This window comes from Triturus cristatus, chromosome 2_1, assembly GCF_964204655.1.
Source record: "Triturus cristatus chromosome 2_1, aTriCri1.1, whole genome shotgun sequence".
NCBI classification, from domain to species: domain Eukaryota; kingdom Metazoa; phylum Chordata; class Amphibia; order Caudata; family Salamandridae; genus Triturus; species Triturus cristatus.
The window spans coordinates 280,849,531-280,865,559 of NC_140581.1; the positions used below are offsets into that span (position 1 = coordinate 280,849,531).

At 45.1% G+C, this 16,029-nt stretch overlaps 1 protein-coding gene across 1 annotated transcript in view; it reads left to right on the forward strand.

Annotated features, from left to right (window-relative positions):
* Nucleotides 1–16,029, forward strand: part of WDR70 (WD repeat domain 70) — a 1,822,964-nt gene that overhangs the window by 900,028 nt on the left and 906,907 nt on the right. Inside the window, exon 9 of the mRNA XM_085631103.1 lies at nucleotides 3,271–3,445. Within this exon, the coding sequence (XP_085487229.1) occupies nucleotides 3,271–3,445 (175 nt within the window). The remainder of the gene's footprint in view (nucleotides 1–3,270; nucleotides 3,446–16,029) is intronic.

The window sequence follows — 16,029 nt, forward strand, 5'->3', positions numbered from 1 at the left end:
CAGGGCGCGTAGTTGTAACAATGGTACACTTACTTCAAGGTCGTTGCCGGACTGGGCTATCAACCTACCCTCGCGCCATGTAACCCGGGAATACTAGTGTTCGGCATGGTGCCGAGTCAGATATACCTGTTGGATAATCCTGCAGGGGGGCGGGTCGAATACCCGGAAGTCTGTTCCGTGAGTGTGTGTAGTCGGAGCCGTGAGGCAGAGTGTCGAATGCAGCGGCCATCTTGGGACGTTGTCTAAGCCTACTGGAGATATCGTAACCCTATGAACAGCGGTGTGGTAACAGCTCGAATAGAGTTAATATAGGTTGAGAAATGATGATTAACCCTGGAATACTGAACAGGGAAATATCTAATCAATAGTTGGTGTATAGTGCCGCTTCTGGGTGGTAGTAAGAATTTATGGCAGCCATCTTGGAGTAGGTGACCCTCAAAAGTAAATAACAATAAAGATTTGTGAATAACACCAGAGTCTGTATTAACTGTCCATGAGTGCTGCCCATGGAATCTGGTCATTAAGGCCTTCTAGGTCTGTCCTCAGGCGGTGCACCCATCGCTGCTCAATCTTAAAGAGGGCTCTTTGTGTGATCCTGGGGTGTGCCTCAAGGATTAACCATCTAAGGGAGTCAGGTGTATGGTTATTCTCCTTGCAGTGGGTGTAGAGTTTCGTGGTAATTCTCTGGCATCTCACATTACTTTTGTGCTCTGTTATGCGCGTCTTTGCTGGTCGCATGGTCATGCCCACATACCTCTGTTCACATGGGCAGGTTATTAAGTAGATGCACTGTGTGGTGTTACAATTAGTGTGACGTTGTAACCTCCAGGTAAAGGAGTCAGAAAGGACCACCTCTTTTATTACCGCAGTTTGGTGGCATACAGCACAAGACCCACAGGGATAATGGCCTCTCACTGGGGGGAGACCCCAGAGGGTGCTTTGATCATGGTGGAAGGTTTGTCTAGGTCTCGTATTAATGAGGATATCCTTTAGATTTTGGGTGCGTTTGAAGGCAAAGCGGGGGGGTGGGATATTAAGGTCGCCCGCAGTAAGGATGCCCCAGTGCTTCTTGATTATACCCTTAATGGCAGTGGAATTAGGGGTAAAGGATGTAACACAGGTCAAAGTCTCTGGTTTTTCCTTACTATTTGGTTGTAGGAGGATTTCTCTTGGATTATTACGGGCCCTCTTCATTGAGTTTTTTACCTGGCGCTCTGGGTAGCCTCTCTGTCTAAGGTTAGAGCTCAACTGGTCAGCTTCAGTTAGGTAGTCGTTGGTGGTAGTACAGTTCCTCCTAAGACGGAGGAATTGCCCAAAGGGTAAATTATCCTTAAGGGCCTTAGGATGATGGCTACTGTATAGGAGTAAACTATTCCTGTCAGTGGGCTTTTTGTAAAGCGTGGTGCCCAGGCCTGTGCCCCCTAGTGTCACCATGAGGTCCAGGAAGGGTACATTGGAGTCAGAGATAGTGTGTGTGAATTTCAGGAATGGATTCTGGGCATTGATCCAGTCGCAGAATGAAAGACATGTCTGCCGGTCCCCCTTCCAGAAGATTAAAATGTCATCGATGAAGCGCCTCCATAAGGTTAGATTATCGATGTAGGGATTATTGGGGTGCCTGATGACTTCCTCCTCAAAGGTGGCCATGTAAATACAGGCCACACTAGGGGCAAAGGTACTACCCATCGATGTGCCCTGTGATTGGTGGAACAACTGTTTATCATACTCAAAAAAAATTTCAGTTAAGGCCAATGTGGCGCACTCCATCACAAAGGGGATGGGGGTAGGTGATATCCATTCCTCTTTCATAAGGGCACTTTCGATTGCCACCAAGGTGGCACGTTGGGGGATATTAGTATACAATGCCTCCACGTCCAACGTAACCAGTAGGTCAATATTGTTTGTGTCGTGTGTCTCCTCTATTACTTGCAAGATATCCGTGGTATCACGGATATAGGAGGGAGTTTTTTTGACCAAGGGTTGCAAGAAATGATCAACAAACCTCGAGAGAGGTTCCAAAAGTGAACCTATACCCGATACAATGGGGCGCCCTGGGATAGGTGTAGTGCCCTTATGTATCTTGGGCAGAGTGTAAAAATATGGGGTCTTGGGTTCCTTAGTATTGAGGAATTCAGCTTCCTTTCTGCTGATCCAGCCATTACTCTCAGCTTCGAAAGTGATGGTCGCGATCTTAGTGGTGAGTCTTGGTGTGGGATCAACGGTGATGGGGGTGTAGTATTTCGTGTTGTCCAGTTGTCGTCTACACTCTTGGTCATAATCAATGGTATTCTGTATCACCGTCGCCCCTCCCTTGTCAGCCTGTTTGATAGTAATGCTATTGTCACGAGCTAAAGCTTTCGCTGCAGATAACTCCGCATTAGACATGTTATGGAAAGACCCTCTGACAGGGATAGTACCCAAGTCACGAAGGACAGCTTTTTCAAATGTGAGAACTTCCGGGGGGACCATGTTGTTAGTAGGGGTGAACCTAGATGGATTGCGTAAACCCGTGTCCGTAGACTCAATGGTAGGTTGGTCTTGGAAGAATGCCTTAAGACGTATCTTTCTAAGGAATTCATGGATCTCGCAGTTGTCTCTAAATTTGTCAGTTCTCGGTGTGGGGACATAGCCGAGTCCCTTCTCAAGGACCTCCTCTTCCAAGGGACTCAAGGGTCTGTCAGACAGATTAACAACTAATTCTTTTTTCCTCTGTTCCTGCCCCTGGGAGCTGACGGGAATTGTTCTTGATCCTGCCATTGAACTCCTTTGGGTGGCCCTCTTTTTCGCCCTCTTCCTCTGCCCCAACCTCTGTCTAAAAAAGGACTGAGAACTACAAGAACACTGCTATAGATCTATGCACTGTTGTGAAATATAGCTCTTTCCATCATAAATGCTGTAAAAGCGGTTTGGGTTATATCCTAGCCTCCGGTCCTTCCTGGATTGGATCTTCTGTGTTTTGTTCAATTTTAGTGCTCTACTTTATGCTGTTGCAAATAAATTGATATACTTTTTGTACCACAGTCTAGTAGTTCTAAATCTTTGTCACCGCCTGTAGTAATCTCGACTTCTCGATCACCCCCCGTAAAGTAAAAAGCCAATATGAAATCTTGTCATCCATCGAGCAGTGCAGTGGTGACCAAGGGCTTGGGACAACAGTGTTGAACAGACGAATACTCTCAGAAGATTGTCTTATAAAGGCCGTACAGTGTCCTTGGAATAAGTCATACATGTATTTTATTATATGAAAATAACAGCAGATTTTTTCCACAGTACTGTGAGGACGTGGGACGTAAACAGTGAAAAGAGCCATACGAATGTCTTTAAGCCGAGATCGATGCAGGGGAAACGAGTGATCCCGACCGCTTGCACCTACAGCAGAGATGGCAGGCTCATTGCAGCTGGGTGTCAGGATGGAACGATCCAGATCTGGGATAGAAATGTTAATGTAAGTTGAATTAATATACAAATGTTTACATATTAATATGATACAACTCAAAATGTTATGTGTACAACATCACTCATTTTGTTTTTTGTTAAACTTGATCTTTGAATTTGGTGGAAGAAATAATGTTATTTATCTCTAAGGCTGGTTCTGCTGATCCTACATTCCTTCCGAGTACTAAAATCAACAATTATCACCTATATATTTGTAGAGAAAAACAATAATGTGCTTTACGGAGTGTACTGTTCATGGCACAATGCTTTTGTATGATAACGTTTTTTTGTGGAATCTCTAGATGCAAAAGGTTTGCTTTGCATTGCGATGGGAACAGTGTGAGATTTAGCACTTTTCTTGGATAAGATAGGGGCAGGTTCCAGACTTCCTTCCGGTGCTGGTCTTCCCAATGCACTCCATACCAGGCTCAGGTGGTATATCTTTGGTCTGGCCAGGCCCACACTTTTAGGCTTGTTTGCTACTGGCATACCGGTCAAGAGTACATGTATGCCATGGACCCAGTTTCATTAAGAGGCTGAATCCCATTATGACAAACTAGAATTTGACACTGACAATTACAGGTAACACATAAAGATTCCATTAGATGGGTGTTAAATGTTCAAAGCGAGAAACCGACCTCAGCAGCCTTGCTGTTACGTTAATGCAGAATAGGAGTTTACTCGTCAATCAGAGTGAAGCATGACAAAGATCCACACTCTCGCCTTGGCGGGTTTTAGGCGTGGACCGAAGCTAAAACAAACATGTACAGACCTCTGCTGCTGCTTAACCACACTTATAAAGACGGGCTCCAGTAAGACACCTGCATTGCATACCAGGGTCACAGGAAGTCTCTTTAAGGCATTAAGTAATGACTGCTTACTCTAATGCTGAACTAACCCCAGGTACGTCTCAGATCCCATGGTCATCTGTTCTATCCTGTCAAGGTTCAGCCCTTACCAGTTCACTACTTTGGACAAGTGGGTTGCAGGATGCCTCATGACCACAGTTGCATGCGATCTTGCACTGATCAACGTATTGCAGAAACATCTTCCACATGCTTTTCCGTATTATGTAATTGAGCATATTCTTATATTCAGAACTTCCAATTTTCAATCATCGGACACTGCTGCCTCATAGTGGCAGGACTAGATATTCTATAGCTGTTTTGTAGAGCTTGCACACCAGGTACCACACTCTTGCCTGTATATCATATGCAGGCACATCCACCATGACCTCTGCAGGTGCACACCCTCCCCATTTCTAAATCCTTTTTCCAAGTCCATTGGACAGGGTAGAATACCTTCTTTAGGAACTTCTCTGGATCCCACCTCAGTTTTTTCTTTACATTTTCTTTTAGTTTTTTCAATTCCTCCGTTTCTTCAGCTAGTGTGGCTTGCTTTGCACCTATATGGTTTAAAGCGATGTGCATCTTGCCACTCGGTGTTTGCTGGAGCTATCTCACATAACCACTATCTCTACTGGTTAATGAACATAGATACTTTTCACGCCAAGGCTTTGTGTGCTGCCAACTGTACGTTGTCCTGTCTGGTCTGCATGGAGGGCAAAGGTTTATATATCTCAAAGGAGAGGTTGGACTTCATCAGTCTGAGGAAAAACAAAAAGGTGAAACTGTGGGCTCAGAAACAGAGCACACCACTGACCATCCTTTCTGCCATCCAGGGCCCCCTATCCCACCCCATGGACATCCCACTCCTGTGAGAAGGTCACACTTACTGGCCCAACAAAAGTGGTACAAGTAACTCTGAGGATGGTGAAAGTATGTTTACTTTAAAAAAAATGTCAACCCCCATGTTAGCATCTGGCTCAGGGTAGCGGCAGCTGTGGCGAAGCGCAACCTGGCTAGGCTATGGGGGGCAAGCAAGCATTCTGCGTTAAAGGACTGTAAGAAGATCTAGATTGGGGCTAGCTGGCGGAGCAGACAATATACCGCTCCTGGGGCTGCCTGCTTAAATTCGGGAAAATATGGGGGCTATGGAAGGAATACCGGGCTTAACTAACCAAACTGGGGGGGGGGGGCTGGAAATGTCTGCGACACTTAGCGGGGGGGGGGCCCTGGGAATAGCTCTGCAGCAACAAGAGTTTCTCAAAGCTTTAGAACAAGCTGAAATAAATATTCGAAATGAGTTAACACTCCCTGCGAGTGGCCTGTTTATTTAATGTGATCCGTTATAATGGAAATGTCATAAATCAACTGCTAAATAAGAAGTAAAAAAAAAAAAAGTTTTAACCAACCAGATAAATCTTATTCACAACAGGTGAAGTCTTTTCTGTCTTTCTAAATCAAAGCCTCGTCTTTTTCAAGCCTTCAAAAGCAGCTTCCGACTCCATTCACACAGAGATGTTACAGGAGAAGACTAAACCTGCCTACCAGAGGTTACAAAGTCTGTCAACTTCACCAGGGTCACACCATCCTCCCTGGCACCATCTCGGGAGAAGCACTCCACTCAAATGGGACCCAGGGGGCGTAGGAGGAAGGAGCTTCTCCTCCATTATCGCAGCTGATGACAAATTGTTACCATCACATGTGTCCTGGGAGTGTTTGAGAGGCTCCTCCTCCCTTTGGCAACAGCAGAGCTGGCCCATCATATGAAAGTGGCAGGGATATTACTTCCACTTCTTTGTTCTGGGAATGAAGTATGGTGGGCTCTGTTACATCTGGATCTTTAAGATCCTGGCCATTTACTATCCATGTAGAGCTGAAGATGGTTAATTTGGCTCAGGTCATTCTAGCAGAGCAGAATTATGTTTGTTTTTTTGTTCTCTTTAGACCGTATAGATGCTTACGGTTAGAAATTGGGTTACTGGTTGACTCAGGTATGAGCCATGGTCAAGCAGCAGCCACAATCCTAGTCAGGGTAAGAGGCAGGCAAATCATAAATTAACCTGTGCTAACTCTCTGGTAACATGTCACAGAGCAGTCAGACTTAATTTGGAGGCTTTGTGTAAAGTATCTGTCAATCACTTCAAACAGTGAAAACACCACACATAAAGATCCGACACCAAGTTCGACAAATAGGTCTGAATTTCATAAATAAAACAAAAGCAAAATGACAAAAATCTAATTAGCAGAGCCAGGGATATTGTGTGATTGGGGATATCTGGTCGTGCTGGATAGGGACCAAGTCACAAATTCAGGCCCTGCTGAACAAAGTACCGTAAGTTATTTTTTGGAGCGCCCTGAAAAAAGTACCTTACATTCTTTTTTCGGAGCATTGCTTGGATCCGTGTTGACAATGTGTTGCCCAGCTGAGACAATGCGCTGGTTCTGAGATGCGGTGAGGCTGCAGTGCGAGGTCCTGATGCATCGACTTAGAGAATCTTGTTGACGGGGCTTGCGATGCGAAGTTTGGTGTCATGGATGCAAGGCGCTGCCGAGGCGATGTGTCCCCTCTGATAAGTGATGAAGCTGTGATGCGTAGTTTCGGCATCTTCGTTGAGGCTGCCATCAACAAGGGATGAGAGGGGCCTCTACTGGGAAAAGCGGCGCACAGCGGCGGTTTTGAAGGCAATGCCTCAATCCCAAAATGCGGGAAGTGGTGGCGATGTAAGTCTTTTGCTATGGGTCCAAACCACACAGCAGTGATGTGTCGGTACTGTTGCTTCATTCAGTAAAGCAGATGCGTCGGTTCCGCTGGCAAGCACCTTAGGCCCACTTTCAAGGGTTCAGGACTGAGGCGACACCACTTGGCCGGGTAGACTCACAGATGGCAGAGTCTAGGTTTAGGAGTTGGAAGCATGTTATGTCTCAGAAGTTTCAGATTAGGAGGCCAGCCAACTAGCCTTTGGAGTCACTCTGGGTACTGAGGTCTAGTGATTCAAGTCCAGTCCTTCTCCCCCAGGCAAAAGGGAAGCAGGCAGCAGATCAGCACAGCAAGGCAGGAGTCCAGCAGAGTGACAGCCATTTAGCAGCAAAACAGTCCTCCTTCCTGGCAGAGTATCCACAAGTACAGAAGTATACTGAAGTGGTGGTTTCTGAGGTCACTTCTACTCAGATCTGCCTTTGAAGTGGAGGAAACTTTAGAGACGTGCCTTTGAAGTGCACAGATGTCCTCCCTTGCTGGCCTGGTTCCAGACTTGCTATGGAGGAGTATACAGCCCTTTGTGTGTGGACAGGTCACAGCAGCGGCGACTGATGCAGGTAAGTGCATTGGGGCTGGGTGGGAGGGGGTGAAGTCAGCAAATGACGGAATAGATAAAATTAAATAATTCAAACCTATTCCGTCATCTGTCGACTCCCCCCCCCCCCTCCCCCCCCCCACAACCTGCCCCGCTCCACCGCCTCACTGTGCTTTCGTGCACCTGCCGCGACTGGTTCACAGGCTATTCAGGTGTAAGTGAGGCGGTGCCCAGCTCATCCCTCCCATCTTGTCTGAGATGGTCCATTGAGACACACCTAAGCTCCCATTGTGTGTGGCTGTCTAGGAGGAATACACAAAGCCCAACTGGCACCTACGTTCAGTCATGTGATCAGAGACCGGTGACAGGTACCAAATGGCTAAATCAAGAAACCTTCTAAAAGTGGCATTTTCAGAATTGTAATTTAAAATCCGTCTTCACCATAAATTTGGATTTTGAATTCGGATTACAGAGACACCAAACTTGAATCACATAATCTTCCCATTTGGAAATGATACTTATAAAATGTAATAGGGTGATCTCAATGTTATCCTATGGGAGGTATAGGCCTTGCAGTAGTGAAAAACAAATATAAGTTTTACACTACCAACACATGTAAAATCTTGTTTAAAAAAAGTACACATCCTGCCTTTTAGATACATGGCACCCTGCCGTCTGGGTTGTGTAGGGCCTACATTAGGGGTGACATATATACATATAAAAAAGGAAGGTTTGGTCTTGGCAATAGGTTAATTTTGCCAGGTCAAAATGGCAGTGTAAACTGAACACACTGGCTTACTTAGGTGGGTGGCAAGGGCATTGCTGCAGGCCCTCTAATCGCATTTAATTTACAAGCCCTGGTCACATTTAGTGCACTTTACTAGGGACTTATAAGTAAATTAAGTATGCCAAGTAAGTATGAGCCAGTATTACATTGTTTAGGGGAGAGAGCACAAGTACTTTACCACTGGTTATCAGCAGTGAAGCGCGCAGCAAAAAAGAGGTCAGAAAAGTGGAGGAGGAAGGCAAACAATATGGGGTTGACCTGCAAAAAGGGCTATTTCCAACATCTAAATATGGATCCGGAGATATTTAACATGATCTGGGCCCCTGTAGTTGCTTTTCTTAATTGCTATTCCTGGACAATGATCATAGCTGCGTCAAGTAAGCTAGCGGAGTCCAACCTGGGCCTCGCTCCCAGGGTGAACAAGGTATGCCTACTGCCTTACCATCGTAGCAGTATTCAGTCGAATATGGCCATTCTAGACTTACAAAGGCCGTCCATTGAAAGTGGATAGTTTTGGACATCAATCAGTCCATGTGACACTAAAAGATGAACAAAGCAGTGGCAATTTGATTGTTAGCAAAGCTTCTAAGACTGCAGACATCCTAAATTGAGGTGGATTACGATGTTCTATTTCATGAGGACGCATTGTACCACCACCTGGCAGGTCACTGCTATCAGTTACTGGATAGTCCAGTCTCGAAACCCTGCACTGCACTTAATTGCCTGGCCTATATGTGCAGCTTTTTGTTGACGTGCACTTGCCAACTATTTGGAACACAAATCATGATTTTGTGGTAACTCGCTGCTAATCTCTGCAACCACACTGACTCCACTCTGCTTCCTCCTTAAGAGACTCCTATAAGTCATAGCACAGAGCATCAAGGACCTGAAGAGATATGAAAACTTCATCCCTTGCTAATGGCACCGCGCATGCTCCCGTTGTCACCCCACAGTACCTTCAATGCCAAGTGCATCATCTACATATGCATCAAGACTGGCACTCCTGCCTGTCTGACAAGCACACCATCTTAGTTGGCTTTCATCACATCTGCAGCCAGAGCACTATATTCGACTAAAGACAAAGAAGTGCAGACAGTACTACACCCTTCTGCATTCTAAAGGAAGGCGAATGCTGAAGCGTGCTATGAACGTGAGCATGTTCTTGTTGGTCTTGGCACTGTGGTGGTTAATAGCTATAAAATGCTTTAGCAGGCCTCTATATTTAAATATTTTGATGGAGACTTTTATCCACAGATTTCTAACTTTTTGAATTTGCCCGGGCGTCAGACTAGATCTGGAAACATTTCAGCAGTGCCTCTGCGAGCTGGTAGGTGACACTGTGATGCTCCACAGTGGCCCTGATCCACTCCGTAAATAACGTTTCGGAGCCTATATAACTGCCACTCCCATGCTGCTAACTTCAATTCCTTTCTTTCCTCACTACCAGATGTGAATCGGGAGCTCCTTCCCATACCTTTGAGACCTTACCTCGCTCAAAATTATTTTTCAGTGTGCAGGGACTTGGCAGCTTCCAAAAAGACATCCCTATAAGGTGTGTCGCAAAAAAATGTCTGTGACAAAACAAATAATCCCTGAGCACTCTGGGAAATTGGTTAAGTTGGATACATTTTCCATCAACTTCCTCAGTGTGGACAGATGTGAAAAAGTCTCCCTTTGCTCTTCGGTACATACCTTGGTGGTGAATGAGATTGAGATTGAGAATGAGATTTGAACACTTTAATTTATGACTGTGGGTGTGTGTATTGGTTTGAAGATGTGATACCTTAATTTTTGATAATAGGAACTGCCCCGAGAAAGTGGATTAGAAAATGTATACTCTGACGAAACACATGTTGTCGGCTAGAGCTGTGTTGAATTTGTGGACTGTGTACATGATCCTATGAACCCTGTGTATAAAACGAAAGAAGATGTAACTATACTTTGTGCTTTTGACTCGCTTAGAGCGCTCAGGGATTTGTTTATTATGGTTGAACTTTGTACAATTGAGGTGTTTTGTGGTGGAATTGCCCCTCCCTGAGCTCATGTTTATTTGAGCAATATTGTTTGATATAGGTCTTTAATTTTGAATCATTTACTAGTACTTGGTTGGAGACGTTGTATGCTGCCCAGCCACCTTTAACTTTTTTGTTGTAAATGTCTGTGACCGATCCTCATGATATTTGTCTGTGGTGCCTGGGGTTGAGCCATGACCCTAGGGTCTGCAGTGACTGTGCGTCGATGAAGCCAAAGGCCATACGACACTGTGAAACAAACATCGCAAAGCTCCAGAAGACTCTGCAGCCAAGTCGAAAGATCGGCCCTGGTCCCGTTCATAACCTAGAAGGCACAGGAGTCATTCCAGAAATCGGTCTTCATCTCACTAAAAGTTGTTGGTTAAGTCGAACAAATAATACATGATCTCCTTCCCCGCCACTCACACTCCCCCTGAGAAGGCATGGTGGCAGCACCATACTGCTCAATCTCCCAGACAAATGTATTCAACTTCGGAGCCGATTCTGCAAATTATTTTGGCACAACCTGAGTTTCCAGGGCCATCCACCACTCCTAAGCTGATCGAAGAGTTCTGAGAGGCCATGCTCAGACTCTTTGGATCCTTGCTGACTCCATCTGGTGTGCCTACGAGCCCCACAGAGCCTAGAGGTTCTCCACCTAGATACCTGACGGTGAGTTCACCTTCCGCGCCATCTGAACCCTCTGAACTGACACCGGTGCAGCCCTTGGCTCCAGTCCCGACACTACCTTCAGTGCCACAGTCCACACCAGTTCCCGATAATTCAATGCTGATGCGACTCAGTTGATGCCAGAAGACGAGGCTCTGATTGTCCTCTCTGACACAGTCATGCCGGTCTGGACTCAATCAAGGCCATGCTCAGCCACTGTGCAGGCCCACTTCCTTCCCTTAATCTGCAGCCACAAAGACAAACGCATACCCTGCATTCCCTATTCTGCACGGAATCGGACAATAACTATGATGTGGGTGAGGAGATTAACCAGCCATGTCATGAGGAGAATTGGTATGATGACGTGCAAGAGGCTAGTGGCCTTGATACCTCCTCTTAGTCAAGGCCCATCTCACCCCCTAGTTCTGCCACTGAGGAGACTGCTTCTTAAGGTATAGTGATGTACAGGGAGGGCAAAGTTCTTGATCTCTGGCTTCCCACATCAGAGGTCAAGACCAATGGTTTTCTGGAAGTCCTTCAGCCAGGGCACAAATCCATTGAGCTTCAATTACCTTTTAAACAGGCCTTCAGAGATACCTTGTTGGGTCCATGGACTAAACCTTGCTCGGGCCCCCGGTCAGCCTCCAAATTCTATGTACGTGGTCATGTTAGACATAAATGCTACCGTGGCCCCCTTTCTTTTTCTTAGAAACTTTCATTCTTACGATTCCTGTACCACTAGGAATTGTAGTTATGTTTTTCTTTTGGCCCGTATTCAGTCCCGGCCCAGTATTTCTATTTCGACAAAAACAATCTATTTATATGGAAAGGTATATCAGCATTGTAACAATTCTCCATATTGAAATTTTGTCACCCTGATCTAGTCAAGCTGGATTTTTTCAATCTGGAAATTCGTCAAAATGACATAATATCACCTCAAGTGAGACTAGTGGTGGCCTTTGTCCCAGAGTTGCTATAGTCCATTATACATTCTCCTTTCTCAGTTAACCATTGGAAAATACCTGAATCAGACCCTGTTATCCTCTTTGACCGGTGAATAAGCAGTATTATATATTGGGTTACACTTCATCTGCTTCTCCTGAAAAGGACAGGGGAAAGATGGATTTAAAAGAGAAAAAAGATGAACCTAATACTAACTTCCATGACAGTGATCATCGTAGCAGTATTCAGTCGAATATGGCCATTCTAGACTTACAAAGGCCGTCCATTGAAAGTGGATAGTTTTGGACATCAATCAGTCCATGTGACACTAAAAGATGAACAAAGCAGTGGCAATTTGATTGTTAGCAAAGCTTCTAAGACTGCAGACATCCTAAATTGAGGTGGATTACGATGTTCTATTTCATGAGGACGCATTGTACCACCACCTGGCAGGTCACTGCTATCAGTTACTGGATAGTCCAGTCTCGAAACCCTGCACTGCACTTAATTGCCTGGCCTATATGTGCAGCTTTTTGTTGACGTGCACTTGCCAACTATTTGGAACACAAATCATGATTTTGTGGTAACTCGCTGCTAATCTCTGCAACCACACTGACTCCACTCTGCTTCCTCCTTAAGAGACTCCTATAAGTCATAGCACAGAGCATCAAGGACCTGAAGAGATATGAAAACTTCATCCCTTGCTAATGGCACCGCGCATGCTCCCGTTGTCACCCCACAGTACCTTCAATGCCAAGTGCATCATCTACATATGCATCAAGACTGGCACTCCTGCCTGTCTGACAAGCACACCATCTTAGTTGGCTTTCATCACATCTGCAGCCAGAGCACTATATTCGACTAAAGACAAAGAAGTGCAGACAGTACTACACCCTTCTGCATTCTAAAGGAAGGCGAATGCTGAAGCGTGCTATGAACGTGAGCATGTTCTTGTTGGTCTTGGCACTGTGGTGGTTAATAGCTATAAAATGCTTTAGCAGGCCTCTATATTTAAATATTTTGATGGAGACTTTTATCCACAGATTTCTAACTTTTTGAATTTGCCCGGGCGTCAGACTAGATCTGGAAACATTTCAGCAGTGCCTCTGCGAGCTGGTAGGTGACACTGTGATGCTCCACAGTGGCCCTGATCCACTCCGTAAATAACGTTTCGGAGCCTATATAACTGCCACTCCCATGCTGCTAACGCCAATTCCTTTCTTTCCTCACTACCAGATGTGAATCGGGAGCTCCTTCCCATACCTTTGAGACCTTACCTCGCTCAAAATTATTTTTCAGTGTGCAGGGACTTGGCAGCTTCCAAAAAGACATCCCTATAAGGTGTGTCGCAAAAAAATGTCTGTGACAAAACAAATAATCCCTGAGCACTCTGGGAAATTGGTTAAGTTGGATACATTTTCCATCAACTTCCTCAGTGTGGACAGATGTGAAAAAGTCTCCCTTTGCTCTTCGGTACATACCTTGGTGGTGAATGAGATTGAGATTGAGAATGAGATTTGAACACTTTAATTTATGACTGTGGGTGTGTGTATTGGTTTGAAGATGTGATACCTTAATTTTTGATAATAGGAACTGCCCCGAGAAAGTGGATTAGAAAATGTATACTCTGACGAAACACATGTTGTCGGCTAGAGCTGTGTTGAATTTGTGGACTGTGTACATGATCCTATGAACCCTGTGTATAAAACGAAAGAAGATGTAACTATACTTTGTGCTTTTGACTCGCTTAGAGCGCTCAGGGATTTGTTTATTATGGTTGAACTTTGTACAATTGAGGTGTTTTGTGGTGGAATTGCCCCTCCCTGAGCTCATGTTTATTTGAGCAATATTGTTTGATATAGGTCTTTAATTTTGAATCATTTACTAGTACTTGGTTGGAGACGTTGTATGCTGCCCAGCCACCTTTAACTTTTTTGTTGTAAATGTCTGTGACCGATCCTCATGATATTTGTCTGTGGTGCCTGGGGTTGAGCCATGACCCTAGGGTCTGCAGTGACTGTGCGTCGATGAAGCCAAAGGCCATACGACACTGTGAAACAAACATCGCAAAGCTCCAGAAGACTCTGCAGCCAAGTCGAAAGATCGGCCCTGGTCCCGTTCATAACCTAGAAGGCACAGGAGTCATTCCAGAAATCGGTCTTCATCTCACTAAAAGTTGTTGGTTAAGTCGAACAAATAATACATGATCTCCTTCCCCGCCACTCACACTCCCCCTGAGAAGGCATGGTGGCAGCACCATACTGCTCAATCTCCCAGACAAATGTATTCAACTTCGGAGCCGATTCTGCAAATTATTTTGGCACAACCTGAGTTTCCAGGGCCATCCACCACTCCTAAGCTGATCGAAGAGTTCTGAGAGGCCATGCTCAGACTCTTTGGATCCTTGCTGACTCCATCTGGTGTGCCTACGAGCCCCACAGAGCCTAGAGGTTCTCCACCTAGATACCTGACGGTGAGTTCACCTTCCGCGCCATCTGAACCCTCTGAACTGACACCGGTGCAGCCCTTGGCTCCAGTCCCGACACTACCTTCAGTGCCACAGTCCACACCAGTTCCCGATAATTCAATGCTGATGCGACTCAGTTGATGCCAGAAGACGAGGCTCTGATTGTCCTCTCTGACACAGTCATGCCGGTCTGGACTCAATCAAGGCCATGCTCAGCCACTGTGCAGGCCCACTTCCTTCCCTTAATCTGCAGCCACAAAGACAAACGCATACCCTGCATTCCCTATTCTGCACGGAATCGGACAATAACTATGATGTGGGTGAGGAGATTAACCAGCCATGTCATGAGGAGAATTGGTATGATGACGTGCAAGAGGCTAGTGGCCTTGATACCTCCTCTTAGTCAAGGCCCATCTCACCCCCTAGTTCTGCCACTGAGGAGACTGCTTCTTACGGTATAGTGATGTACAGGGAGGGCAAAGTTCTTGATCTCTGGCTTCCCACATCAGAGGTCAAGACCAATGGTTTTCTGGAAGTCCTTCAGCCAGGGCACAAATCCATTGAGCTTCAATTACCTTTTAAACAGGCCTTCAGAGATACCTTGTTGGGTCCATGGACTAAACCTTGCTCGGGCCCCCGGTCAGCCTCCAAATTCTATGTACGTGGTCATGTTAGACATAAATGCTACCGTGGCCCCCTTTCTTTTTCTTAGAAACTTTCATTCTTACGATTCCTGTACCACTAGGAATTGTAGTTATGTTTTTCTTTTGGCCCGTATTCAGTCCCGGCCCAGTATTTCTATTTCGACAAAAACAATCTATTTATATGGAAAGGTATATCAGCATTGTAACAATTCTCCATATTGAAATTTTGTCACCCTGATCTAGTCAAGCTGGATTTTTTCAATCTGGAAATTCGTCAAAATGACATAATATCACCTCAAGTGAGACTAGTGGTGGCCTTTGTCCCAGAGTTGCTATAGTCCATTATACATTCTCCTTTCTCAGTTAACCATTGGAAAATACCTGAATCAGACCCTGTTATCCTCTTTGACCGGTGAATAAGCAGTATTATATATTGGGTTACACTTCATCTGCTTCTCCTGAAAAGGACAGGGGAAAGATGGATTTAAAAGAGAAAAAAGATGAACCTAATACTAACTTCCATGACAGTGATCAATTTTTCAGCTATTTTGTGCAGCTAAACAGAGCCCTGTAGAATGATTTTGAAACTTCTCCATCGAGAAAATGTTCTAGCGGAAATAAGAAGGAAATGTTATCCCCTAACGAGTCTAACCAATATATCAGTTTCGCAAAATATTCAGCTGACCTGTAAGCTCAAGAGTATCCCATGGACTCTCAATGAGATGCCCCTCCTCACTCGGCTGATATCTTTGAACACTGAGGCACAACAAAAAATAGTGAATCTTCATTTCTCCATTTCCCCACCTTTAAAAAAACGTGGAGAACAGTTTGAACCCTGACCTTTTACAGTTGTTTCTAAGTCATGAAGTGTTTTTGTATGTTTTCATGTGTTCTTGATATTCTTTCCAAATGTTGCGCTTCATCATAGATGAGGT